This window comes from Xyrauchen texanus, chromosome 14, assembly GCF_025860055.1.
Source record: "Xyrauchen texanus isolate HMW12.3.18 chromosome 14, RBS_HiC_50CHRs, whole genome shotgun sequence".
Lineage (NCBI taxonomy): Eukaryota > Metazoa > Chordata > Actinopteri > Cypriniformes > Catostomidae > Xyrauchen > Xyrauchen texanus.
Genome location: NC_068289.1, coordinates 12,995,335 through 13,022,315, shown reverse-complemented (window position 1 = coordinate 13,022,315; position 26,981 = coordinate 12,995,335). Strand labels below are relative to the sequence as shown.

At 40.5% G+C, this 26,981-nt stretch overlaps 1 protein-coding gene across 1 annotated transcript in view; it reads right to left on the bottom strand.

Annotated features, from left to right (window-relative positions):
- LOC127654875 (unconventional myosin-XVI-like) overlaps nt 1-26,981 on the bottom strand; it is a 277,645-nt gene that overhangs the window by 97,258 nt on the left and 153,406 nt on the right. The window contains exons 14-19 of the mRNA XM_052142405.1: nt 25,479-25,584; nt 21,982-22,099; nt 17,322-17,469; nt 14,710-14,827; nt 10,633-10,750; nt 3,921-3,992 (exon numbers count right to left, since the gene is read on the bottom strand). Coding sequence (XP_051998365.1) covers nt 3,921-3,992; nt 10,633-10,750; nt 14,710-14,827; nt 17,322-17,469; nt 21,982-22,099; nt 25,479-25,584 — 680 coding nt within the window. The remainder of the gene's footprint in view (nt 1-3,920; nt 3,993-10,632; nt 10,751-14,709; nt 14,828-17,321; nt 17,470-21,981; nt 22,100-25,478; nt 25,585-26,981) is intronic.

Genomic DNA, 26,981 nt, shown 5'->3' with positions numbered 1-26,981 from the left:
CTCTGGAAGTATATCAGGCTCTTTTTTAATTTTGGAGCTTGATAGTCTCCATTCACTTAAATTTTATGGAAAAGAGAGGCAAGGATATTGTACTTTTATTCACCAAAGTGGCATTCAACTGATCACAATGCATAGTCAGGACATTAATAATGTGAAAAATTACTATTACAATTTGAAATAAATGTTCAGAACTTCTTAAACTACTTCAAAGACTTCTCGTCCAAAAAATCCTCCACATGCAGCAATGACAGCTTTGCAGATCCTTGGCATTCTAGCTGCCAGTTTGTCCAGATACTTAAGTTACATTTCACCCCAAACTTCCTGTAGCACTTGCCATAGATGTGGGTGTCTTGTCTGGCAATTCTCAGGCACCTTACAGTCTAGCCGATCCCACAAAATCTCAATGGGGTTAAGATCCATAACACTCTTTTCCAATTATCTGTCGTCCAATGTCTGTGTTTCTTTGCCCATTCCATTCTTTTTTTTTCAACAGTGGCTTTTTCTTTTGGCAATTCTTCCCATAAGCCTCTCTTTATTGTTGTACGTGAAACTGGTGTTGAGTGGGTAAAATTAAATTAATCTGTCAGCTGAGGACGAGAGGCGTCTATTTCTCAAACTAGAGACTCAGATGTACTTCTCTTGTTTGGTAGTACATCTGGCCTTCCACATCTCTTTCTGTCCTTGTTATATCCTTTGTCTTTGAAGACTGTAGTGTACACCTTTGTATGAAATCTTCAGTTTTTTTGCAGTTATGTTTCTTTTTTGCCATTTCTGGCCTAATATTGATCTTAAGACATGTCAGTCTATTACATACTGTGGCAAGTAAAAAAAAAAGACAATGTTAAGCTTCATTTAACGAAACAAATTTCTTTCAACAGTGTTTGATATAATGGCAAGTGATTTTCTAGTACCAGATTAGCAATTCAGCATGAATACTCAAGGATAAGGTGTTGGAGTAATGGCTGCTGTAAATGGGGCCTGTCTAGATTTTATTAAAAAATGACTTTTTTCAAATAGTGATGGTGCTGTTTTTTACATCAGTGATGTCCTGACTATACTTTGTGATCAGTTGAATGCCACTTTAGTAAATTAAATTACCAATTTCCTTCCGAAAAATCTAAATCTGTACATTATTTAAAACTTTTGGCCACCAGTGTATTTCTCTAACAAGATTAACCAGCAAGGTCAACCTCAGTCAGCCTTAGTTTTGATGGTGAACATTTCGACAATTCTAGACCAGCACCGAACCAGCATATGTCAGTCTGGATCAGCATTCAAATGCATGCTGGCATATGTTGGTTTTTCAGCAGGGTTGCTAGGACATAAACAGTAGCAACTGCAGTAGCAAACATAAAAAAAACAGCCGGTGTGTGCTCAAAACAACAGAGGAACAGAGCAAAGAGGAAAACAAACCAAAGACAGTGTCACATTTTGACTGAAATACACCGTATGTGGGTGGCTGAAAAACAAGCGGCCAATTGTTGGGTGTGCCGGCTGAGGGGACATCGCACATGCAAATGGGGAGGACACACAGAGCATGGGCTCCAATGATGTGACCTTTGATGAATGGCATTCACGGCCGGCAGTGTGTCAACTTCCAGATGCAGACAATGACAGCACTCGGCCATCAATCAGTGCCCTGTGACTGACGCACATCAGATATGCATTCATCTGCTGCATATGTTTGACTACACACACATATGCACACAAGTGTGTTATTGTAAGCACCAGGTTTCCCTCTGATTTGTTTACTTGTTTGATAGAGACAATAAACAAAACAATAAATAACTAGAAAGGAAAATTTTGTGAAAAGAAACCTGTAATGTTGGCTTGACAAAGCCTTGTCAAGTGTAAACCGAAGTCTTGAAATTGGAATGCCATTTAGGCCTTACTGACAGAGAGCTAAGTGGTTGCTAGGGTGTTTCTTGGATGTTGCTAAGGTGTTGTGGGAGGTTACTTTTTTTGTTGGGATGGTTGCTAGGGCTTTACTAGATGCTTTTCTTGGATGTTGATGGGTGTTTCTGGTTGTTTGCTAAGGCATTACTAAGGAGTTCTGGGTGGATGCAAGAGGGCTGTTAGGATGTTATGTGTGGTTGCAAGGGTATTACTAGGTGGTTCTAATGACATTGCTAGGTAATTGTGGGGTGGTTGCAAGAGTGTAGCAAGGGTGTTGCTAAGTTATTTTGGGGTGGTTGCTAGGGCATTACTATGGAGTTCTAAGTGTAATATCTTTTATAAGGACTAGTTATAAAACATTAGGTTGTTGCTAGAGTGTTATCACTGTGTTGTAATTGGTTAATAGGGAATTATTGGGAAGTTCAGGGTAGTTGCTAGAGGGTTGGTAGGGTGTTATGAGTGGTTATTAGGGCAATACTAGGGAGTTCTGGGTGGATCCAAGAAGGTTGCTAGGGTGTTGTGAGTGGTTGTTAGGGCATTGCTATGTGGTTGTAATGATGTTTCTGGGTTATTGTGGGGTGGCTGCTTAGGTATTACTATGGAGTTCTGGGTGGTGGCTAGAGTGTTGTGTGTGGTTCCCAGGGAATTACTAGGGAGTTCTGGATGGTTGCTAGAGTGCTGCTAGGGTGTTGTGAGTTGCTAGTGTGTTACTAGGGTGTTGTGTGATGTTGTTAGGGTATTGCCAGGTGGTTGTTAGTGTGATGTGAGTGGTTTCTGGGGCGTTGTTAGGTCACATAAAGGTCTGTGCTGTCATTGTTTTTCAAAATATAATGGAGAGTGTTTTTCAAAAATGCTCTGTTTAAACAAAATTACATTGTGGATGAGAGCCATAAATATAGAATTATCAATGCATTTTCAAATATTCTTATTGGTGTTGATGTGGCCATAGCTTGAAAGTTCTGGAAGGAGTTACAGTCACAAATGTTCAATGGAATCAATGGAACTTTTGATCATCCGCTACAGGAAAACTGTAAATCCGACAAGTTATAAAAGACATAGCAATAAAAATCATAACAGGCTGAATGTCTGCGGCAAGTTTAGTAGTCATGACTTGAAAGCTTTTGGAAGATTTATGAGTCAGAATTTTTGATCTCATGTTAGAGATTTTGAAAAACCCTAATGGCAGGGTCAAATTTTGCTGAGCAAAATTCCACAGGCGAAAAACTGTGGCGCGTGTGAAACCCAGCAAGAAAACGAATAGGCAGCATCCTCTTTTTGTCAACCAAGCAACTTTCTATTGTTTAATGCTTCAAATTCACCTGTTAAAGTTCACCAAAATGTGCGAGTGGAAATTCTTCACCACAGGAAGTCTATCTCTCAAAATTCACAAATGTGTGGATTCCCATTGAGATGATTGCATTATGCCCGCAGAATACTAAGGTAAATGTGACCGCAACTTAACCCAAGTTTATGCAACAACAGAACTGTATGTTGGCTTTTGTCAAGTCAATATAAGTAAGAAAGAGCAAGCATGCTTGAAAAAAGAGAGAAAGAGCGAGAATGACAAATCACAGACAGACAGAGATACAAAACAATGACAAGTGTCCTAGTCAGAGTGTTCTCTGTGGCCGAATTAGGTTAAGATCCAGACACTCTACCATGTGATTCATACACACTTCACACTTGTTGTATAATGCCATGCACACACATAAACATTCACACAGTCTAGACCTCACAACAGAACTGTGTGTTTATGTCTGAGTATTCTGAATGAGGAGGAAGTTGTCCAAATGAGCACTCAAATTGGGCTCATCAGTAAATGATTCAATGCCCAAGGCCACATTCATTGATGAGTCTGTGATTGGGAAAAGGCCAGTGCATCTCAATGAACAGTATCAGCAGGCCTCCCAGCAGTAACATTTTACTCCATATATGGTGTTATGGTAAAAAAAGATCACTTTGATTAACAGCATATAATCTGTGTGTTGATCGAGTGCTTGGTAAGTGGAAATCGAAGGTTATACCTGTAAAATATTGCACATCAGAGGTGAGGGCAGAGCCTAGATCCTCAGAGTTCACCTGCAACATTCCAGCAACTGCAGAAAAACATATTCAAATACAGTTGACTGCTGAAAACATTTATTATATAATGGATAGTTCTGAATTCTGATTGGATGAGCCAAGTTTGAAGCCATTGTAAAATAGCCAATATACGTAAACCTACGATCACAAATCAGTTGAATTAACCATTAATGGGCTCTTCCTACATTGCTTGGTGTAACAGACTTATAAACTATATTACTTGGAGGGATTTTCTGATCTGATTTCAAATAAATTATTATTATTAATAAATGTATTTTATCATATTGTTGTGGCTGCCATCACTACTATGCTTAAAGGGGTTTAAGAGTAAGAATATTCCTTATATGTGGTAAAATCACTATAATGCACAGTATGACAAATTTATGACAGATGTCACAGTTGGCTTGTGTTCAGTTTAAGGTGATTTTTCACCACTTGCTTGCAATAAGTTGAGTTTTTCACTACTTTCTTTCTCTCACAGCTTTATCTATTTTATTACAGAATGAATTGGGAAGGCCAGACCCGTTTTATATTAGGTGTCCTTAACTACTATGCATGTAGATAAAAAAATATATATATATATTAAAATGTATATATATATATATATATATATATATATATATATATATATATATATATATATATATATATATATATACAGTATATACAAAATACATTATTTATTACGTATATGTGGCAGCGGGGGCGTGGTCAAGCGCCCGTCCGGGAGAGAAAAGCGGTAAGGGCGCTTACACCTGAGCTAAATTATGTCTAACACCTGTCTCTAATTTCAGTGAGTATGAGGAGAGCGGCATAAAAAGGCAGCGAGAGGGCCCCACGAGGAGAGGGATGACAAGCGAACTCAGTGTTTGGCATTGTATTGTATTGTATGTGTGATAGTTGTACGAAGCAAAGGGAATTAAAAACCTTACCTTGTGGTGAAGACCTGTTTCCTGTCCTCCTTCTTTGGGAAGTATTACACTGGTGCCGAAACCCGGGAATTTAAAAGGAAACATGGAAAGTGGTCGCCCCATAGAGTCCTCCCAGCTGGCAGAAGTCCTCCAGTCCCTCGCGACGCTGCATCAAGGCCACCAACAATCCCTGCTTGAGCTCCGGCAAGACCAAGATCGCCGGTTTTTCGAAATCATGCGGGCTCAGGCAGAGGACCGGCTCGCCATCCGGAGCCTCCTCAGCCAGGAGGATGCGTCAGCCACAACCGCGACCCCGGACACCCGCGCTACGCTGCCCCCCCCATGCTACAGAAGATGGGGGCAGCAGATGATCCTGAGGCCTTCCTCGATTTGTTTGAGCGCTCAGCAGAAATCTGGGGCTGGCCCCGCGAACAGTGGGCAGCCCGCCTGATTCCCCTTCTGTCCGGGGAAGCTCAACTTGCGGCACAGCAGCTGCCGGCGACGAACCTCCTGGCCTACACCGATCTGAAGAGGTCTATTCTGCAGCGGGTCGGTCGGAGCCTGGAAGAGAATCACCAGCTCTTCCGGGGCATGAAACTAGGAATGTCCGATCGCCCGTTCGCGTTCGCTCAACGGCTCCGGGACGCCTGTCGGAGGTGGCTGCTCGCGGGGGACCGCGACGTCGAGGGAGTAATCGACCAGGTGGTACTGGAACAGTTCGTTCAACGGCTGCCTCGGAAGACGGCGGGGTGGGTCCAGTGCCATCGCCCGGCGTCGCTGGAGGAAGCTGTTCGGTTGGCGGAGGACCACTTGGCGGCGATCCCGAGGGCGGACGAGCCCTCTTCTTCTTCGTCTCTCTCTCTTTCCCCTTCCCTTGTGTCTGCCCCTGCCCTCGCCCCCTCCCCTATGTTCCCTCCTTCTGTTCTCTCCCCAGGGCCCGTTCCTGCCCCGCGCAGGTGTGGAGGGTTCCAGAGACCAGCTTCCCGGCCTTGGGAGAATGTACCCTCCCATTCCCCGTCATTCAGCCGCTCTCCTCCTCAGATGGGGGCGCCCGCCAGCACAAGTGCGGCCGCAGCGCCTGGGCCGGCCTGTTGGAGGTGTGGAGACCCGGACCACTTCCGGGATCAGTGTCCGCTGATGGAGGTGGGGACGGTGGTGCGGGTCTCCGATGTCCCGCAGGCTGCCCCCTATCGGGCTGGAGCATACCGGATTCCGGTAAGGATCAGGGGGTATTTACCAAGCTTTGCTGGATACCGGCTGCAATCAGACCACCATCCACCAACGCTTGGTTCAACCCGGGGCTTTGGGTTTAGCTAAACTGGTGAGGGTGAGGTGTGTGCATGGGGATGTTCACAAGTATCCCATGGTGACATTGGCGATTAAATTCAGGGAAAAAAAACATAGTGTGGAGGCAGCGGTTAGTTCCCGCCTCACCCATCCGCTAATCTTGGGTACTGATTGGCCGAATTTTAAAGATATTTTAGAGGGTATTTGTGCGGATGGGTCCTGCATAAAGAAGTGTGCGGTGTGCGATGCTTTGGCGGGGGAGGCGGAGCCGGGACCGTCCTCGGCTGCTCGGAATGACGAGGGAAGGGGCGAGGTGGCCGCCCCTCCTCTCAGGGAATTCCCTGAGGGGGACTTCCCTCTAGAGCAGTCGCGGGACGAAACCCTTAAACATGCTCTTGACCAAGTGAGAGTAATTGATGGTCAACAGCTCCGGCCGGGCATCGCCATTGCATACCCATACTTTGCCATGATTAGAGATCGGTTATATAGAGTGACGCAGGACGCTCAAACAAAGGAGGAAGTAACACAATTATTGATTCCACGGAGCCAATAATTCCACGGAGCCAATCACTATAATCCTATGGCCGGTCACCTAGGGGAACGGAAAACACTTCTCCGTCTAATAGCCCGTTTCTATTGGCCGGGCATTGGCGGTGATGTCCGCAGGTGGTGTGCGGCGTGCCGTGAATGTCAGCTGGTAAACCCACTGGCCACCCCAAAAGCGCCATTGCGCCCTCTACCATTAATCGAGGTCCCCTTCGAAAGAATTGGGATGGACCTCGTCGGGCCATTAGAGCGGTCAGCACGCGGACATCGCTTCGTGTTAGTCCTAGTGGATTACACGACGCGATATCCGGAAGCAGTGCCTCTGAGCAACATCTCTGCACGTAGTGTTGCAGGGGCACTCTTCAAGATAATCTCCCGGGTCGGGATTCCGAAAGAAATCCTCACCGATCAAGGCACTACTTTTATGTCAAGAACACTTCGCGAACTTTACGAGCTCTTGGGCATTAAATCGATTCGCACTAGCGTTTACCATCCGCAGACGGATGGCCTAGTGGAACGATTTAATAAAACGCTCAAGAACATGATTCGTAAATTCGTACACGATGACGCTAGAAATTGGGATAAGTGGCTAGACCCCCTATTGTTTGCAGTACAAGAGGTCCCACAAGCCTCCACAGGGTTTTCCCCGTTTGAGCTGCTGTACGGGCGAGGCCCCTCGGTGTCCTTGACGTCATCCGCGAAGCTTAGGAGGAGGGACCTTCTAATAGCAAAAATGAAATTCAGTTCGTTCTCGATCTTAGAGCAAAACTCCACACACTGGGGCGACTAACACAGGAGAATTTGCTCCAAGCTCAAGAACGCCAACGCCGGCTGTATGACAGGGGTGCTCGGCTACGGGAATTTGCACCAGGAGATAAGGTACTCGTATTACTCCCAACATCGAGCTCTAAATTACTCGCCAAGTGGCAAGGACCCTTTGAGGTCACACGACGAGTAGGGGATCTCGATTATGAAGTTAAACGTACCGATAGAGGGGGCGCACGTCAAATTTATCACCTCAACCTCCTGAAATTGTGGAGGGAGGAGGCGGCCTCTGTGACGTTGGCCCCGGTAGTTCCGGAGAGGGCGGAGCTCGGACCGGAGGTAAACAAAAACTACAACCTTAACACTCCGCTTACTTGTGGAGAACACCTCTCACCGCGTCAACTCACAGAGGTTTCTGAATTACAAAAGGAATTTGTGGATGTGTTCTCCCCTCTACCAGGCCGTACAGACATCATACAGCACCACATCGAGACCGAGCCGGGCACGGTGGTGCGTTGCCGCCCCTATCGCTTACCCGAACATAAAAAGAAAACAGTACGGGAGGAATTAGATGCGATGCTTGATATGGGCGTAATAGAGGAATCCCACAGTGATTGGTCCAACCCGGTTGTTCTTGTTCCCAAGAGTGATGGGTCTGTTCGATTCTGTGTGGATTACAGAAAAGTCAACGCGGTGTCTAAATTTGATGCGTACCCAATGCCCTGTGTTGATGAACTGCTCGATCAGTTAGGTACTGCTCGATTTTATTCGACCTTGGATTTAACAAAGGGTTATTGGCAGATCCCCTTGACACCAATGTCCCGTGAGAAAACAGCCTTCACTACGGCGTTTGGATTACACCAATTTGTGACGCTTCCTTTCGGTTTGTTTGGGGCTCCGGCCACGTTTCAGCGCCTCATGGATCGGCTCCTCAGACCACACACCGCGTACGCCGCTGCCTATTTAGATGATATAATCATTTATAGCAATGATTGGCAGCGGCACATGCAACATCTGAGGGCCGTCCTGAGATCGCTGCGGCGGGCGGGGCTCACAGCAAACCCTAAGAAGTGCGCGATTGGGCGTGTGGAGGTACGGTATCTGGGGTTCCACTTGGGTCATGGCCAGGTGCGTCCCCAAATTGATAAGACCGCGGCGATTGCGACGTGCCCTAGACATAAGACCAAAAAGGGGGTGAGGCAGTTCCTGGGGCTGGCTGCCTATTATAGAAGGTTTGTGCTTAATTATTCGGACGTCACCAGCCCGCTGACTGACCTCACTAAAAAGGGGGCTCCAGATCCGGTCCAGTGGTCGGAGCAGTGCCAACAGGCGTTTATGCAGATTAAAGCCGCACTTTGTGGGGGGGGCGCATCTTCATGCACCTGACTTCTCTCTCCCTTTTTTATTACAGACGGACGCTTCAGACAGAGGGCTGGGGGCCGTACTCTCGCAGGTGGTGGAGGCGGAGGAGCGCCCGGTGCTGTACATTAGCCGTAAGCTCTCCTTAAGGGAGACTAAGTACAGCACCATGGAGAAGGAGTGTTTGGCCATCAAGTGGGCGGTCCTCACCCTCCGTTACTACCTGCTGGGGCGGGCCTTCACCCTCTGCTCGGATCACGCCCCGCTGCAGTGGCTCCATCGCATGAAAGATACTAACCCCGGATCACCCGTTGGTATCTAGCTCTCCAGCCCTTTAAATTCAAGGTGGTCCACAGACCGGGGGTGCAGATGGCTGTCGCCGACTTCCTCTCCAGAAATGGGGGGGAGTGGTAGGCAGGCCGGATGACGCCCCGGCCTGAGTCGGGCGGTGGGGGTATGTGGCAGCGGGGGCATGGTCAAGCGCCCGTCCGGGAGAGAAAAGCGGTAAGGGCGCTTACACCTGAGCTAAATTATGTCTAACACCTGTCTCTAATTTCAGTGAGTACAAGGAGAGCGGCATAAAAAGGCAGCGAGAGGGCCCCACGAGGAGAGGGATGACAAGCGAACTCAGTGTTTGGCATTGTATTGTATTGTATGTGTGATAGTTGTACGAAGCAAAAGGGAATTAAAAACCTTACCTTGTGGTGAAGACCTGTTTCCTGTCCTCCTCCTTTGGGAAGTATTACAGTATAGTTGCATTGTCCTTAAATTGAATGTATCTGCATGTAATTGCATCTGATATTATACTGTTGTGTTGACCCTAAATTTAGCTGGTGAACAGAATGGTTGTGTTGGACTACCAGCTAGACCAGCACTAACCAGCATAAACCAGCTTGGACCAGAATGGAAAATCAAACTGGTCTGAGCTGGTCTTTGCAGCAGGGCAATTCTTCTGCCAATGAATATGATACATTAGCCTAACTGCATGTGTTACAGTAGATATTTAGACTCAGCATATTAATATAGAACCACAAATGATGTGCACTTACAGATTGCAGCTATATAACAGCTTCAAACGTGGCTCACCCAATCAGATTTCAGAGTCAGAAATCTATCTGTTTAATAATAGATAATAAGATAGACCACACACTGTACACAGTCCTGTTTTCTAATGCCAGTCCAACCCTTTGAATTATTTTCTGTTATGCACTTTTAAATCACAGTAGAAGCCATATGTGTGTGTGTGTGTCCATTAGTGTATAATGGGGCATCTTTATATGGACTATCATGAGGCACACTTTAAACTCTGATCTCACATATCCACAGTGATGGGAACCTCATATGGATGTGTATGTATCTGCGTTTGTGCATGCTGACATCACTTGTTTACCCAGACTCAGTATTATGTGTGTCATTATGTAACAGAGAGGGCAACGAGTGGCCATTCTGTTCTGCCCCACTGCACTGCAGGGCTTAAGAAAACAGGTGAACCTGTGTTTGTATGTGGCTGGAGAGGGTGATTAGCACAAAAACAGTACGAGAACATGTTTAGGTGCTCAAGTGTGCTGTGTATTAGAGGCAGGGACAGTTTTCCATCGTGTGACGAGTGATTCTGCTATTAGGGCATACTAGAATTGATGTAAACAACCCAGGATGGTGTGTGACACAATTCTTGCTGCGTAGTCACCTGCCCACTTTCCCTCTCCCTCCCTGAGTGCCTGAAAAAAGGCTTCCTGATGGAGGAGATCGCCCCCTGCAGGCCACATCATACGGCTGCACCACTGACCTCTATCTAGCAGCTGCAAGTCGGACACAAACGCAGTGTCAGCGTCTGTTAGGGCAGTGAAGCGCAGATCTCCCAGGTGCAGAAGAGCAGAGAGAACCACCAAAAAATTCTCCACCTCCTGAACGAGACACAAACAAACAATGTTCTGAGGGTCAGACTGAACCTAGGACTTTTATAAAGCAGATAACAGGCCTGATTCTGCCACAAATGTTTACTTGCATGTGGTGCTAGGTGAGTGTTGACTTTGTAACCTGTACACAAATTTGTACTGTTAAATTTGTGTACATGGTCGAAAGTTAACACTCACCAAGCACCACATGCAAGTAAAACTATGTTTAAGCGAGTAAATAAAACATGTTTTTTTTTTATCAATTAATATCTGTGTTTCTGTTGTACCTAGTGGCATAGATTCAGCATAATATAAAAAATTCTCAGTTACTGATGCCAGTGTTCAAGTCTGGTATTTGCAGTCAGCCATGATTAATTTATTTTGCAAGAGAAAGTGTCCAATTATAGAGGATTATCGAAGTAGGTAATACAAAATAGAAAACGTACAAGGCACTTCTAGTTCAAAAGTTAAAAAGCCTTTATTGTTGTTTGTCAGGTCATGTGATCTCAACATGGCAGCACTCATGTTTTTTTTTTTTTTAAATCTTAGCCTGATGTGACTAGTCTTCCTCTTATGTGAGTGTACATAATTTTAAACATAATTTTCTAAATACTATAATTTTGTTTTAGCGTAAAATTTTGGGCAATTAGGTAAAATAAATAAAAGAAAAAGACAGTTGCCGATAACTCTAAAAACAAACAGCTAATTAATCCCATTTTCAAAAGAACAAAACTACAATATTTTGTGATAAAAATAAACCAAAGTACAACAATACAGCCAGTGAGAAATATTTTTGGTTGGTAAATTATCTTAATTCACCTAGCACTTGCAGGTATTTAATAGTACGCCCTGTTTGTGTGTAAGGGAGGTTATATAGACAATGTGTGTGCATCACTATTAGGGAGTAGTAAATATAGTTTACGCAGATAGAATAGTCTGAAAGAGGCTGCCAAATTGTGCACGTGTATGTGGACGTGTGTGAGTGTGTTTGTGTGTTTCATTGTGGTTCGTTCTGCACTGATGGGATGAGAGAACAATCCTTCTTTAATGAGGCAGATTTACAGGTTCCTGGTAGGATTAGAACACTCTGTCTGGCTGGAGGTCAGGCGTCTGTGAGTGTGTAAATGTGTGCGTTTAAATACACACCAATCTGAAAACATGGTGTATTTCTGATATGCCCACTATTATAACAAAATATGCATTTACTGATATTATACCCCATTATAACTAAATATCCATGCATGATAACAGACAGACAGACAGACAGACAGACAGATAGGCAGATACAGAGAGACAGATGATGGCAAAGATAGACAGACAGACAGACAGTTAGATAGATAGATAGACAGACAGACAAACAGACAGTTACATAGATAGATAGATAGATAGATAGATAGACAAACAGTCAGACAGACAGACCTACATAAATCAGAACAGCAAGTCTGAAAGGGCTGCCAAAGCCAGAGTCATACATAATCTGTCTCTGTACTTTACAAATGAGTCACTTAACCCAGACCTTTTTTTGCTTCCTTTAGATTAGACAGTTTAGCACACAATCTAGTGGAGATATAGGGTAATGTCTTGATGGAGGCAAAGCAATCTAAAAGCTGGCCGAATATGTATTTACAGTAAATATTGGGGGGGTGGAACCACCACTTGTTATGCCACAATATATTATCAAAATATGAGACATTTCATGACTATTTCTATAACTTGAAATTATTCCAATTGTTGGGATGCATTAAGACTTTCATTAACTTTATTCATTGTAAGATAAGCCTTGAAATGAAAAAAGTAATACTTGACATCAGTGGATCAATGAAAAAGCAAAATATAACAATTAGGGCTGTCAATCGATTAAAATTTTGAATCATATTATTTACATGATGTCCCGATTAATTAATCGCGATTAATCGCATTTAATCGCATATACAAATATTTGCTGAGAAAGCCCCTCATATAACAATAATTCAATATATAATGATGAAATAATATATATATATATACACTCACGTAAAGGATTATTAGGAACACCTGTTCAATTTCTCATTAATGCAATTATCTAATCAACCAATCACATGGCAGTTGCTTCAATGCATTTAGGGGTGTGGTCCTGGTCAAGACAATCTCCTGAACTCCAAACTGAATGTCAGAATGGGAAAGAAAAGTGATTTAAGCAATTTTGAGCGTGGCATGGTTGTTGGTGCCAGACGGGCCGGTCTGAGTATTTCACAATCTGCTCAGTTACTGGGATTTTCACGCACAACCATTTCTAGGGTTTACAAAGAATGGTGTGAAAAGGGAAAAACATCCAGAATGCGGCAGTCCTGTGGCTTGTTGATGCTAGAGGTCAGAGGAGAATGGGCCGACTGATTCAAGCTGATAGAAGAGCAACTTTGCCTGAAATAACCACTCGTTACAACCGAGGTATGCAGCAAAGCATTTGTGAAGCCACAACACGCACAACCTTGAGGCGGATGGGCTACAACAGCAGAAGACCCCACCGGGTACCACTCATCTCCACTACAAATAGGAAAAATAGGCTACAATTTGCAAGAGCTCACCAAAATTGGACAGTTGAAGACTGGAAAAATGTTGCCTGGTCTGATGAGTCTCGATTTCTGTTGAGACATTCAGATGGTAGAGTCAGAATTTGGCGTAAACAGAATGAGAACATGGATCCATCATGCCTTGTTACCACTGTGCAGGCTGGTGGTGGTGGTGTAATGGTGTGGGGGATGTTTTCTTGGCACACTTTAGGCCCCTTAGTGCCAATTGGGCATCGTTTAAATGCCACGGCCTACCTGATCATTGTTTCTTACAATGTCCATCCCTTTATGGCCACCATGTACCCATCCTCTGATGGCTACTTCCAGCAGGATAATGCACCATATCACAAAGCTCGAATCATTTCAAATTGGTTTCTTGAACATGACAATGAGTTCACTGTACTAAAATGGCCCCCACAGTCACCAGATCTCAAACCAATAGAGCATCTTTGGGATGTGGTGGAACGGGAGCTTCGTGCCCTGGATGTGCATCCCACAAATCTCCATCAACTGCAAGTTGCTATCCTATCAATATGGGCCAACATTTCTAAAGAATGCTTTCAGCACCTTGTTGAATCAATGCCACATAGAATTAAGGCAGTTCTGAAGTCGAAAGGGGGTCAAACACAGTATGGTGTTCCTAATAATCCTTTAGGTGAGTGTATATATATATATATATATATATATATATATATATATATATATATATATATATATATATATATACATGCTTATGTAGCGTCTCGGGTGCATTGCGTCATAAACATAAATGTTTTAGGTCACTGTGTCAAGTTAAATACAGTTTAATACTTAGAACACATCTTGAGATCTCTTAGTTCGGATTTGCACTACATCAAATGTTTTGAACGCAAGAACGTAACGGATGTCTGTTTTGTGCTCTCTGATTGTTTTCTTCACTGTATAAACTGTGTGTTGCCACACAGCTGAAGTTTCACCTACTGCCCTCTGGAGTAAACAGGTGGTACTACAGGCTTGTATTTCTCAGGAATATTCCTTATTACAATCCGGGGGCATTGCGATTAATTGCATACATTTTTTTTACGTTCTATTTTTAATAACATGAATCACACTGAATTAACATGTTAAATCAACAGCCCTAATAACAATACATACATGTTTCTTATTAGCTCATGTAAATACATCTCTGTATGTAAAGAATATCTTTATGTGGGGGACATCAGCACATTCTGAGATTCTAAAAACAAGCATATGCCAGCACTGTAAAATCCCTCACTTTAAAATCTAGGATAGAGCAACTTTCCCTTTCTGTCTCACACACAACCAAGCACATACAACTACTTAAAAAATACACAGAGTAGATATGAAGTTGATTTGCATCTTTTCATTTGTATACATATGTATGCATGAGGACGAATATGCTTTTGAACACGTGTGTACCAGTCTGTTGAAGCCTAGAGCACGCAGCGCTTGTTTAAGGGCTGACAGCTTCTCTTTGCTCTGAGGACATGCAGTAGCTACTGCAGGAGTTTCACCTGGAGCTGCTGTATTCAGACACCTGCAATATAACACACATACATATAGATAAATGACACACAGAAAATGATTTCAATAGGATATAAACTAGTGGTTGTCAACTAGTGGGTTGCGACTTAAAAATTGGTTGCAAGTCTGTTCTGATATGGAAAAAACAATTGTAAATGCATATGTAACATGCAACTAATATAGCTGTCATAAAATATTTATATATAATTTATTGATCGACACATTATTTTATTGATACGTATTTGTGGAATCGATATATTAACATCAGCCAACATTTAAATTAGAAGCCTAATTTGTGTGCTTTCAATTCACTGTCACTTGCCTTCCATTCAGTGTAGTCTGACGTAATAGCTTTGGGAGACCACAAGGGGGTGACATGACAGTTACTGAAGCCGGTTGTGGCATGGACAAGGGGCAGATCACACACACATTACGAGCCTGATTGCAATTCAAAGTTACAAAGGTTTTTGTGCTTCTTCAAGAATGAACTGTGACATTGATGAGTTTGCAGATGTGTATGAAAACTGGTGTAACAGTGCAAACTGAATTATTTGAAATAGCAAAGTTTATTATGCAATTTCCCTGCATGTAGCACTGAATAGGTCTTTCATTGAAGTTGTCAAAGCACAAAAAGATATACTTGTAACTGAAAATACATTGTGTAGGCTTTATGAAAGATGATTATACACAATATATCATCCAGTAATGACTAAAGTAAATAATCTATGTTCTTTGATAATGATTTGGGTCGAATTTAATGGGAAACTATGTGAGTTGAGCTCCGTGGTGCTGCAGATTTATTAACAGCCTCCAGAGACAATAAGCCCATGGTGTGTGCATACCTACCTTCGTAGAACATAATTGTTTTGAAATTTAGAACGTGCCATGTTGTCTGCCCGACACGTCCGGTGCCCAACCCATTTAATTTATCGTGCAGCTCACACTTTTCCGATGTTGTGTTGATAAATATGTTTGAAAAGACAAAGACTAGTGTGCAATGAGCAGCCCTATTTATCTGATAAAAATTCCAAATATACAGTGGCGGATTTAGGCATGGGTGACACGAGGCGGCAGCATACTCATATATACTGCAAATATATATATATACTCTTAGGTAAAATCTTCCAATTATCAGTACGTGAAAACAGCATCAATCCTAAGCCATGTAACAAACCATATATACAGGCATACTTAGTAAAGTAAAATAAATCCACTTATCAAAACATTTACAATATATTTTGTCATTGAAATCAAAGGTTGTGCATCCAATCTATAAAATACATGGTTACTTGGCAGAATCTCGCCAAAATAGGCAAATATCAACATGGACAGGTTGCATGACATGCCTCATTCCTCGAAAACCATAAACAAAACTGTGAAAGGTAAAAGAAAATATGACCCTGACTACATTAAATGCAGGTTCACTTGCAATAAGGATAAACATGGTTTTGTGTGGTGAATTATTGGCTGCTAAGCATGAAACCATCAAATGATAAACTAATTTATACATACACATTTTTGTTTCCTTTTGTACAACAACAAATTTTGGTACTGTGATGAGTCACCATATTATGTTCAATGTTAAACCCTCAGGTAAAACTAGTTGAGAACTAGTTGAGAACAATGCCACATTGTTAGCAAATTTGTTGGCAATGCCACCTTTATGTGAGCATTTAGTCTGTGTTTGCAGATCTGAGTCATAATCAAAATGTACAAACTCTAACCAACATACTCAAAAATTCCAATCAAACAGAGGTGAATGACATTTTTAATGACAAACTTCCAATGCCACTCCAGCATGATTTGCGGAAGGTGTCACAAAGAGTTGAATTGTGTTCAACTAGTCAATAGCATCACGTGATGCTAACATGTTTTAACACATTGATAAATCCTGATAATAATAAAGGCTTACAATGCTTTTGTTTAGGGGTGTACAAAGCATCAATGCATCAATCTAACAATGAAAATTCAATGCATTTCAATAATCAATTATAATTACTCTAATAATATCCAGGCGTAACTCATTTCTAAAGTAAAATATGATTCTTGATGTAAATCCTGATCTGTTGTTTTTGTTAATATACCATTATGTTTAAATTTCCCCTTAAATGATATGTGTGTCTTCAATATATTTTCAAACAAATTATGAATCATACCAAAATTTGAATTGAATTGAAGAAAACCACATTGTGACCAAATTTCAGAAGCTAATTCATTAAAAATGATATCATAATGTAATAATAATTAATAAAATCACAATCAAATAATTTTTTGGTTGGATCAAATATTTAATACCCTAATTGTGTCTTAAAGTTGGTTAAATGTGACCAGTAATACACTTAATGTCTTTCTGTGTGTACTATAGTTCATTGGATTACTATAATACGATTATTATGGTGTTAATAAATCAGTTTCAGGTTATACAGTATATCAAAAATGCCATGGCTTTACCAAATTGGTGTTTTCTCACAAAAGATGAATATTCAAATCAACACTGTGTGTGTTACCTGTGGGCTAGGATATTGTTGAGATATAGATTACTCTTCTCCTCTACTGAAAGTCCCTCAGCCATCAGGTAGAAAATGTTAAAGTTCTGCTGATGTTGCGGCATAGAGATGACCCTTGACTTCTCCAGCATATATGTGTACAGACGCGCTGAAAACACACACAGTGACACAGTGAGAAAGGTGCTGCTTGCTCATCATTGTACATTTCAATAGAATGTTAGCACCCTCTATAGGTGATGGATAATAAAGCAGATATCATCTCTGCTGAGTGCATTCTGTGTATACTGTACCAAAACGCATGCTAGTAAAGGTACATTTCCTGCATCTGAATTTGCATACTTCTCTGATATTGAGTATGCAAAAAGCAATGTGTTAAATCAGTAGGATGTTCAAGCACTCAGTATTCTTGATACAGTAGGGGAACAATACTAAGATAATGTAGTGCATTTTCTGAGATGTGCAACAAATGGACACGTTCCAGTCCCATAAGGATGTCGAAGCTGAGAAGCCAGGTCATTCCTACAATTAGGTCCCTTTTTAATTAAAAACTTTAGAGTAAATGAAACATAATTGTTTTAATATATTTATGTAATCATTAAGTGGGCATTAGAAAGACTTTAACAGTCATACAGGTCAAGGTAAATGATTAACAAATTCAGATGTCTGTTATGTGTGCTGGGTCACAATGGATAATAACAGGATGGATAAACAGTTGATAAAACCAGCCACTACATGGTCTGAATAGCTAGCTAACATGCACTCACCACATTATTAGGTACATCTGTACACCTACTTATTAATGCGATTATTTAAAAAGCCAATCGTTTGCAGATACAGGTCAGGAGCTTCAGTTAATGTTCACATCAGCCATCAGAATGGGGGGAAATATGTATCTATTAGATAATCACATGAATAAGTAGGTGTACAGGTGTACCTAATAAAGTGGTAGGTGATAGTATTTTAAACCGATAATATATTTCTGTTAACATAAATATTGAAATTTTAAAATATAACTTATATTCCCTATATCTTTACCTAACATTGTGGACATGGTAGACATTAAAAAGTCAAGAGAAACACAAAAAAAATCTCCACTATCAGTATTAAAATTACACATTTACCCCTAATGAATACATTTTATTGAGAGAATGTGATACAAAACACTTAATTGCACGAAGAAAAAAAAATAAATACAAATCTAATGATTTCGCTTTTTTTTTCTTGTCAAATATGTTTTGACATGCAGCTCTGGGGACATGAGGAATACATTAAATATTAAACAAATATGCAATAAATTTAAATAATTTCAGTTATTTAAAATTTTACTTTAGGCCCAAAACACAACATGTTACATTACAAAAAGTCTTTATTGTTTTTAACAAGCCTAATAATATTGCAATCGGTTTAAACTAAACTGTATTTATACCATAACGTGTAATAGGGACTTAATAGGCACCAAATTATACCATCATTTTTATTACCATAGTTTTCATGGTCTTACTACAAATATCAAGATTAAAATATGGTTACTTCAGTAAAACCATGGAAAATTTATGACAAAAAAATACAAATAAAATCACTCCCTGTCCATTTCTCAGCAATCAATGTGAATGGGTGTTTTATAAGTGCGTGATTTAAATGTCTCAAACATTTAAATCACGCAAATTTAAATGTAAAACCCTTTTTGTGCTTGACAATTTGACACAATCTCTATCGCGTTTTTATGATGAGACTGTGTATTTAGGCTCGTAACACTGGCACATCTTCGGACGAATCCATGGAAGACAGAACGCCAATGAAACAGGGTGGCCGGTGTGAGGCAATTTGGTTTAATCACTGTATGATATAATATGTGTGCTTTGATACGGAAAAAGAGGCTCTTTAATGAGAATGTGTGAGCATCTTGTGCATTTGCAATGAATGATGTACTATTTTTTGTACTTTTTTTTGCATTTATTGGAGTGCAAGAAAAAGAACAACATTTGAACAATATTGTGAACGATAATATTCCTTTCCTGAAAAACAAAAGTGGGGATATGGGGAACAGTGTTTTGTGTCTCCAATCAAGCCTTTTTAGGAGCAGACTCAGGGGAACCATGGGCTCTGCTTTCCGCTTCAAAGGGCTGTGCCTGTCAGGAGCGCTTTTGCTGCATGTGCTGACATGCAGGTACCAGTGAGGTAGCAGGTATGGGACTTTTAGTCAGGCACTGGCTCGAAACAGAGCACGGGCGAACCGGCTGTGATATATTCTTTTTAGACATAAAGTGTCTCATAGTCTGTGACTGCTGCTAAATCTTGACGTAGCGCTCAGCAAACCTATTCCCAAGAAGCATCCAAAACAGTGGCTTATTCCTTATCACTCATTTATGTGAGGGCCAGCCATATACATCAATCCAGAACTGCCAGGTTGACCATGGACTTGCCGATGGCCTGCACAGTGATTTTTGTGGTATGCAGCGCTAAATCTGTAGTGGTGCGAAGCTCTTTGAATATCTCTGGATCGAAGCCGTGCTCGTCCATTTGACTGATGAGTTTGGCTTGAAATTTCTGGAGCACCACCATTGTGTGGAATGCTGATCCAGCTTGTTCTACTGCTGAGTAAGCTTTTCCCGCCAGTGCAGACATTTGCCGACACGGTTTGGAAGGATGTACCTGTTACTCGTTGGCCAGATGTGTGCCGCTACTGCCTCCTCCACAGGGGGTTATTGGGCATAACCGTTTTCTTCCCCGTGATCCACATTAAAGAGGATGGTGTCACTGCATGCCAGGACTCGGATAGTTCATTATGAACTTCAGGGAAGAACTGGGCAGATTTGTGGGACGCTGCCATTTGACAGCATCCGGACTGCTGGAAATAATCATTGAGGCGAGACTGTTCAGGTTCCTCTGGGAGAGACCACACAGAGTGAAGCTCTTCGACCACCCTTGTATGGAGGCGGAGCATCAGGTGGGGCTCAAACACCATAGCCAATATTAGAATATTGGTGTTATTGTAGAGAAGTTTAAAATAGGACATGTATGAAGGCACTCCCATATGCGTTAATAAACGCAATGTCAAGTGTACTGAGTTGTAAGGGAACCATCTCCATCATATAAATGTTTCTGACATTGGGGTTGCTACACTAATCTGTGCTTGGGCTCTTAAATGGTCATGAAACACCACAACACATTTTTTGAAATGTTAACAGGTATAGCAATATGTCTTGCACACAAGGGCAGAGAATGTAAACATTTGTTATTTTTTTATTTCATGAAGAAAAGTGTTAATTTAGAGATATTTCGGGCTATTTTTGTCTCCCGGGTATGAAATGAACATCAAGTCTAGGCTTTCCATTGAATTTCAGCAAATCTACGTCACGGGTGTTCTCGATATTATTCATGAGATGGTGTGGCCTTTACCCTTTGACAAGTGAGTTGTTGCCATGCATGTGACCAATGCTTCAAACTCAAGCACCATCAGTCTGATAGAGTTGACAGTACTGTGATGCAGTCCCCCCTGCACTGCTAAAAGAGGGACAGGACCAGGGAGTCGGGAATTGGCTGGTTAGCAGGTCCCTGTTAACACCAGTTATTACATTATAGCACATTGTCATCCAGAGACATATTCTTTTTGAAGGGCTCTTAAAAGCGTGATATTGATTTAAATGTTTCCCTATCTATTCCCATTGACGAGTAATCAGTCATGTGACACCCGATTATGGAACTGAGCGCTCATGAGCAAAGATGACAGCTTCCATTTCGCTAGCTTTCTTGGAACTCTGCGCTAGCTGAGCACAGAAATAGAGATGAATGGGGGTGCTAACGGATAGCTTTCTCCAGGTATTTAATATCTCCATGGACAGGACAGGCATTTATTCAAAAGGCAACGCCTTTTAAATGTTCATACAGCAAGTATTTATTAACGTGAGTGTTTTGAGATATGTCGTGACGTGCGTTGTCTCTGACTGGGACTCTGTGTTACATTGATTGTCCTAGACACAAAAAACTATCCATCCATCCATTCATCCATCTATCCATCCATCCATCCATCCATTCATTCATCCAACCATCCATGATCCATCCATCCAAACATCCCTAATGTAAGTGTGTTAACCAATCTAAGCACTTTCTGTATACTTGTAAATTAGCATCTTGGAATAAGTCACAAAAGTTATTACAGTGTAAAAACATTAACATATTTATGGCTTGGCATTTATTTGCGTATTCAATTACAAATATAAATGACCAGCATGTGTAATGTATTGTGAGCTTACAAAACACTGTATCATTTATTTGTGCATTCTGTTATGAGCAACTGTGAGAATTGATGATGCTGTTAACTGCATTATTAAAATCAAGCTGAGTGACTGGAAAAGGATCAGACAGTTGTTGGGTTCACTCCCCCTTCTCCCTTCACTCCACTGCTGATCAGAGAGATCAACTGTGCTGAAACAGGGGGGTGTTGTGACCTTTTACATTTCTCCCAGTTGTTATAATGACAAAAGAACACTGCCAACATATCAGAATTTATTTCTACACACCTGCTAACCTACAAAACATACTTCAATGGTCAAGTACATCAAATTCAGTACACACTATAAAACTTTGGGATTATGAATTATTTTCAGGGGTATTGCATTTGATGAGACTTATTCAGAGTGAAAGGCAACCAGGAGCAAACCTCTGAGTAGAGTCTTTCTCTTTTCACAGTACTGCAATGAGACAAGCTTTATAACACGGTTTGCTGAGGAGTTCATCTGAGTTTTAGCATGGCCAAATGCTTCCAATATGGCATTCACCTGCAAACATGGAGAGAAGAAATGATAAATAATTAAACAATAATCACAGATAGATTCCCATGTAGACTGTTTCAAACACTAATTAATTGCCTACCTGAACAGCATTTTAAGGTATCTTACATGCTCGCTAGATGAAGGCTGTTCCAAACAGTGGGCAGAAAAATCCTGCACTCTAAGAATCCTCATTTCAGCCTAAAGCCGGCATCGCAAGTATCCATCACATAAAAGGAAAATTCAGAATCCATTGCAATAAGTTGAAAATTTGAAAAAATGTTGATTATATATAATGGGGTCCAAAAGTCTGACACCTCAGACTTTTTCTTCCTAGAGAATGGGCCAAAACTATTGATGATTAATCCTTCAGTTACAACCATATCCATTTTATTTATTTTTTACACAGCTATGCCACTATTCATGATTATTTGTGTAATCAGAGAAGGCAACCCTTTTCCCCACCAGGTGGCGATAAACTATCAATGATACACACTGGCTCCAGTATTAAGCTACTAAGCCTGATGTGTATACTTAAACTAGTGCTGAGATCATACACACACTGATGTATTTCATGTGTCATAATGTCACACATTGCTCGTGGTCATACAATTACTATAGTCATTCCAGTATGCGGATCTGGAACTTTTAGCCAACAACAAATGGCTTTTCGAGATTTGACCATAAGAAGAAACTGCCTGCCTAGGGCTTTCACGTAATCATTCAAAGCATTTAATTCCCCCATAAAGGAGAAAATAACAGCTGTTGGGGCTATTATGACTCTGAAGGATGACTGAAATGACTGAAAGTGCATAAACACCTCCAGGGCTCCAGATTACAGAGCACATGTAAGGACAATCAGAGCTAAAGTAAGACACAGACTCTACTGACTAGTAATGGGTCGTTCGCAATGAGTCGTCTCTAAGAGAGTGAACGAATGTTGGGAGCCGGCTCACATATCAGGAGAGCCGAATCTATTTATAATAATATAAAATAAATATGAATAATCAAAAGATTTAAACGAAGAGAATTAACTAACTGAAAGAATTTAAAAAAAAATAAAATAGGCCTAAATGCTCAAGCGCACACACATTCATTCTGACTGTCTGCTCAGAGTTACAGCCTCACCTGTTGTTCCTCTCAATCAGACACACGGTGTCAACCAGTGACCAAAGATGCATTAGGAAGGGCGGAGCCACAAATATTACATTTATATGCACTTTGTTTATATACATTAAAAAAGTTATACTTTAAATGCACTTCTGAAATAGCACCCTTCTTTTTTACATTTATTTCAATTTGTGGGATGCTGCAGTTTTGCAAATTGTTATTTATTTTTCTTTGATATGGTGCAATATTCTATTATGCTGTTCAGATTGTATTAATTTTGAATGGTTCGATTTATATGCACTTTGTTTATATACAATAAAAAGTTATAATTTAAATGCAAATGTTTAATAGCATTATTATATTATATTATAACAAACCAATGCATTTTTAAGGTAGAGAATTATTTCATTTAATAATTTAATTAGAATTGTATTAACACCAATTATAGTCAAACTATTGCAAACTGTTTGACTTATTGAAAATACAAAACATATATATTTTTTAAAGAGCTGTTTGGAAGCCAAAAGAGCTGACTCTTTTTGGTGAGCTGAGCAGAATGAACTGGCTCACTGAAAAGAGCCCATCACTACTACTGAATGCTCATGACAATGAATGATCTCAAACATAATCTGTACATATAACAGCAAATATATATATATATATATATATATATATATATATATATATATATATATATACTGATTGTGTCTGGTAACATGTGCATGAAAAATGGCAAGAAATAGTATTTTAGCTTAGCGTAAAGCTGACAATTTACATAAGATTTATTTCTATTTCTTCTACTCCAAAATTACTTCAAACTTACTTCTATGTCTGCTCGCATGAATGTAACACATCGTAAGAAAGTGTTTCACCGCTGTTCAAATGCACTTTGGATCACATAATTATATGTTTTAATGTTTTCCAACTAAATATTAAACGAAACACATGAAATAAAAAGTAATCTCTTCTGTAATAAAAAACCTGCTGGTGGATGCTATAACATTATTATGCCAAAAATATTTTTTCTCCATTGATTGCCATTTTGAAATTGCCATATATTCGAGAAGAGTCTGTCTGCATCCTGCAAGACTACTTCAGAAAACTGGTGAAATTCTGAAGACTTGCAACAGATGTGTCACATTCATACACTGTGCTTGTTCTGTTCATTTGGAGTACTGCAGAAACCCTACACTAAACCTAACCTTAAACCTACCCTTATACCAAACCCTACCCACAAAAAAATTAAATACAAAACAAGTTTGTAAAATTGTTAAATACAGGTATATCGCAACTTACAGTTTGACTCATTAATATTATACCGCCGTATCACTAGAGGGCGACAACGAGGAGAAACGTGCTGAAAATGAAAAAGAGTTGAAGCTGTACCACTGTGTGACAAGCAAGCTAATTGGCTAGCTGTTTGCTTGGATAATAGTCTAACCAGTTAGCTTGTGAGCTAGTCAAGCTTGTGAGCTAACTGGAGAAAACAGAACAGATAAATGTTTAATTCCACCATTTATATCTTCTGTTTAATAATATGATATGTGACAAATAATTTAAAAGTCATATTTACATAGTTGAGACAACATGAATCATACAGCGATTGCATAATTATTTTAGCCAATAGGGGAAGTTACTGGAGTGGGCATGTCGTGTAGTGGGTGTTTCATGTCCTCTTGCATCACACAGACAGATAAGCTTGGTCTATTCTAATGAAGAAATGTATAAATCACAATTATTTCAATATATTATACCAGATGGCTTACATGGGGCTTTTTTTTTTTTTTTCTTCAAAGAAAAAGACACAAGGACATTTATCCCTCTGATATCTGCTACCTTTGACGTCACAGCTCATGAACTGGCAGGATAGTTGCTAGTCAAAGGCTTGGGACTTTAGATATTCTATATATTGCCATATCAGCCAATGAGTGTTGTTATGATTTAATCTTCCTGTGGGTAAGGTGACTGGCTCAAATAAACATGCTTACAGGACTGAGCGTCCATTAGCAAAGCACTGGCACCAGCCAAGAAACTGCCATTGAGATGTATGGGAATGTGGACAGATCTCTCTAGTCCTCTCTGGGTATTTTTGACCTCCTTGGATTAAGCTAAATATTAAGTTGGGGCCTGAGTGATTACAACAGGCAGAATAATCAAACATTTCAATATGTATTTCACATATGGTTTTAGATGTTGTGTATTCTTAATAGTCAAACTGTAGAGGTATGTTTTTGTTGGTGAGTTGGCATATGAGTGACAGATAGACAGAGAGACTCACATGCTTCATCCGTGGCTCTAAAGCGAAGCTTTTGGGACTTGATCGAGTAGCCAGGTGTTTCAGGATGTGCTTACAGGCCACAGACTTCCCAGAACCACTCTCTCCACTATATATATATATATATATAAAAAAAAAAAAGACAGAGAAAAGAGGGGTTAAATTTAACTAAAAACATGTTATATTTAAGATTTGCATTATCCTTGTGCGACCACGCGTACACATGTGTGGACGTTGTATTTTTGCTTTGCTGTACGCAACTCGTAATTTGTCATTAAAGGGTTAAACTTTTGACTCACGGAGTCATGTGACAAAACAACATGGCGCAGACTACAGCAGAGTTTGTCTTTGGGAGATTCGGCAACAAAACTATATCTGGTAAGAAACCTAATAACTTCAAAAAGAGAAGTCATTAGTTTTATCTGATATGCAATTTATTTTTAATATTTAAGCCATTTATAACAAAATGGCATGCTAATATACACAAGGTATATGAATGTGCACTATAGCCCATTTTTTTCCTCAGAAATCCTACATTTACTGTAAATTATTACAATGAGAATCAATGGGTTCATCCAAAAGCTTTATATTGAGCTAGGATGAAAATAATGTGCATTTCTATCAGGAAGACTCACAGACTTGAGTGAAATTTAAGATGACATTTATTTGATGAATATAAAACAAATGAAATGTCTCTCTTGGTGGTCCGAAGAAGTTGTACGTGGAACCATCATATCCTGCTGGAGATAGGAGGCAGGAGCGAGGAGCTACTCCAGTGCAGGACGGGACTCAACTTGTGGTGGTGGGGTGGTGGAGGATGTCATGTTAGCGCACTGAAACAGCAATGTGATAGTTTTATAAAGCAATGGCTTACATGTGATTGGCTTAGAGTTACAGCTGCTAGTCTTCCCGCTAGAACTACGCTGCGCTTACATTTCAAACTGTTCTGAGACCAGTGCAGACAGACAGCACACTGCAGGTTATGTCTAAATAGGGAGCAAGGGGGCATCCTATAGCTTTCTATGCAGCTAAGTGCATTCAAACCAAACTTCCTATCAAAAGTTCAGTTTGATGCTGTTTGGACCACTCAACGTCCCACGCTTGTCCCACGCTTGGCAGACATGGGACAATAGTAATCAGTACATAGATTCAGAATTTATAATATATGATGTATCATTTTATTTTAACATGTTTGGCGGTGATTGGATGATGCTGGCCATTACTTTCAATCAGAATTATTTATGCTAATTTCTATGGTAATGTCTGTAACATCTCATAAATGTAAATAACAACACGTGGAAACATAAACAATATGATAAAAATAAATAAATAAAAATAAAACTTTTTATAGCTTGGCGGTGATATATAAAATTTGTCCCGCTGTCCACATATGCTGCCATACTTTTTTAGGAAAAGGTTTTCTCTAGAAATAAATGTTTCTTTTGCATGTTTATTAGGTGCTACTAGTAAAATTAAAAGGGGAAATGGAAAATGCACACAGCAGTC